This window comes from Numida meleagris, unplaced genomic scaffold (genome assembly GCF_002078875.1).
Source record: "Numida meleagris isolate 19003 breed g44 Domestic line unplaced genomic scaffold, NumMel1.0 unplaced_Scaffold545, whole genome shotgun sequence".
In the NCBI taxonomy this organism is placed as follows: Eukaryota; Metazoa; Chordata; class Aves; order Galliformes; family Numididae; genus Numida; species Numida meleagris.
Window position 1 is genome coordinate 12,913 of NW_018364761.1, and position 1,056 is coordinate 13,968.

A 1,056-nucleotide genomic window follows, 5' to 3' on the forward strand; every position below is an offset into this window, starting at 1 on the left:
TGACACGACACCACGGGTGACACGACACCACGAGTGACACTGCGACTGACACGACACCACGGGTGACACTGGGGGTGACTCGATGCCGCGGGTGACGCACGGGTGACACGACACCACGGGTGACACTGTGACTGACACGACACCACGGGTGACACTGGGGGTGACTCGATGCTGCGGGTGACACACGGGTGACACGACACAACGGGTGACACTGTGACTGACATGACACCATGGGTGACACAGGGGGTGACTCGATGCCATGGGTGACACGAGGGTGACACGACACCACGGGTGACACTGCGACTGACACGACACCACGGGTGACACAGGGGGTGACTCGATGCCGCGGGTGACGCACGGGTGACACGACGCGGCGGGTGACGCGCGGGTGACGCGCGGGTGACACTCACGGGGTGCAGCGGGGTCTTGAGCAGCGCCAGGCGGTGCGTGCGGCCGCCGTAGGTGTCGCTCTTGAGGACGAGGCAGCAGACCTGGCCCTCGGCGCTCAGCAGCACCACGTAGGGGTCGGCCACCGCGCAGTGCACCAGCGGGGAGCCCAGGTCCACGGGGACAAAGTGCAGCTGGTTCACTGCGGACAGAGGGGGACACGGGGACATCAGGGGACAGGGGGACACCAGGGGACAGGGGACACCAGGGGACAGGGGGACAGCAGGGGACAGGGGGACATTGGAGGGACATGGGGACATCAGGGGAAATGGGGACATCAGAGGGACAGGGGGACAGCAGGGGCTGTGGGGACATCAGGGGACATGGGGACACTCAGGGCAAAGGACAAAGTGTGGCTGGTTCACTGCGGACAGTGGGGGACATGGGGACATCAGGGGGCAGGGGGACACTAGGGGGTGTGGGGACATTGGAGGGACAGGGGACAGCAGGGGACATGGGGACACTCAGGGGACGGGGGTACACCGGGGGGCATGGGGACGTCAGGGGACATGGGGACATTCAGGGCAAAGGACAAAGTGTGGCTGGTTCACTGCGGACAGCAGGGGACAGGGGGACATCAGGGGACATGGGGACACTCAGGGCAAAGGA

General features: G+C 65.6%; 1 protein-coding gene across 1 annotated transcript in view; it reads right to left on the minus strand.

The window, feature by feature from the left end:
- The window catches only part of LOC110391842 (cleavage and polyadenylation specificity factor subunit 1-like), a 30,776-nt gene that overhangs the window by 12,426 nt on the left and 17,294 nt on the right, over positions 1–1,056 (minus strand). The window contains exon 3 of the mRNA XM_021383790.1: positions 411–589. Within this exon, the coding sequence (XP_021239465.1) occupies positions 411–589 (179 nt within the window). The remainder of the gene's footprint in view (positions 1–410; positions 590–1,056) is intronic.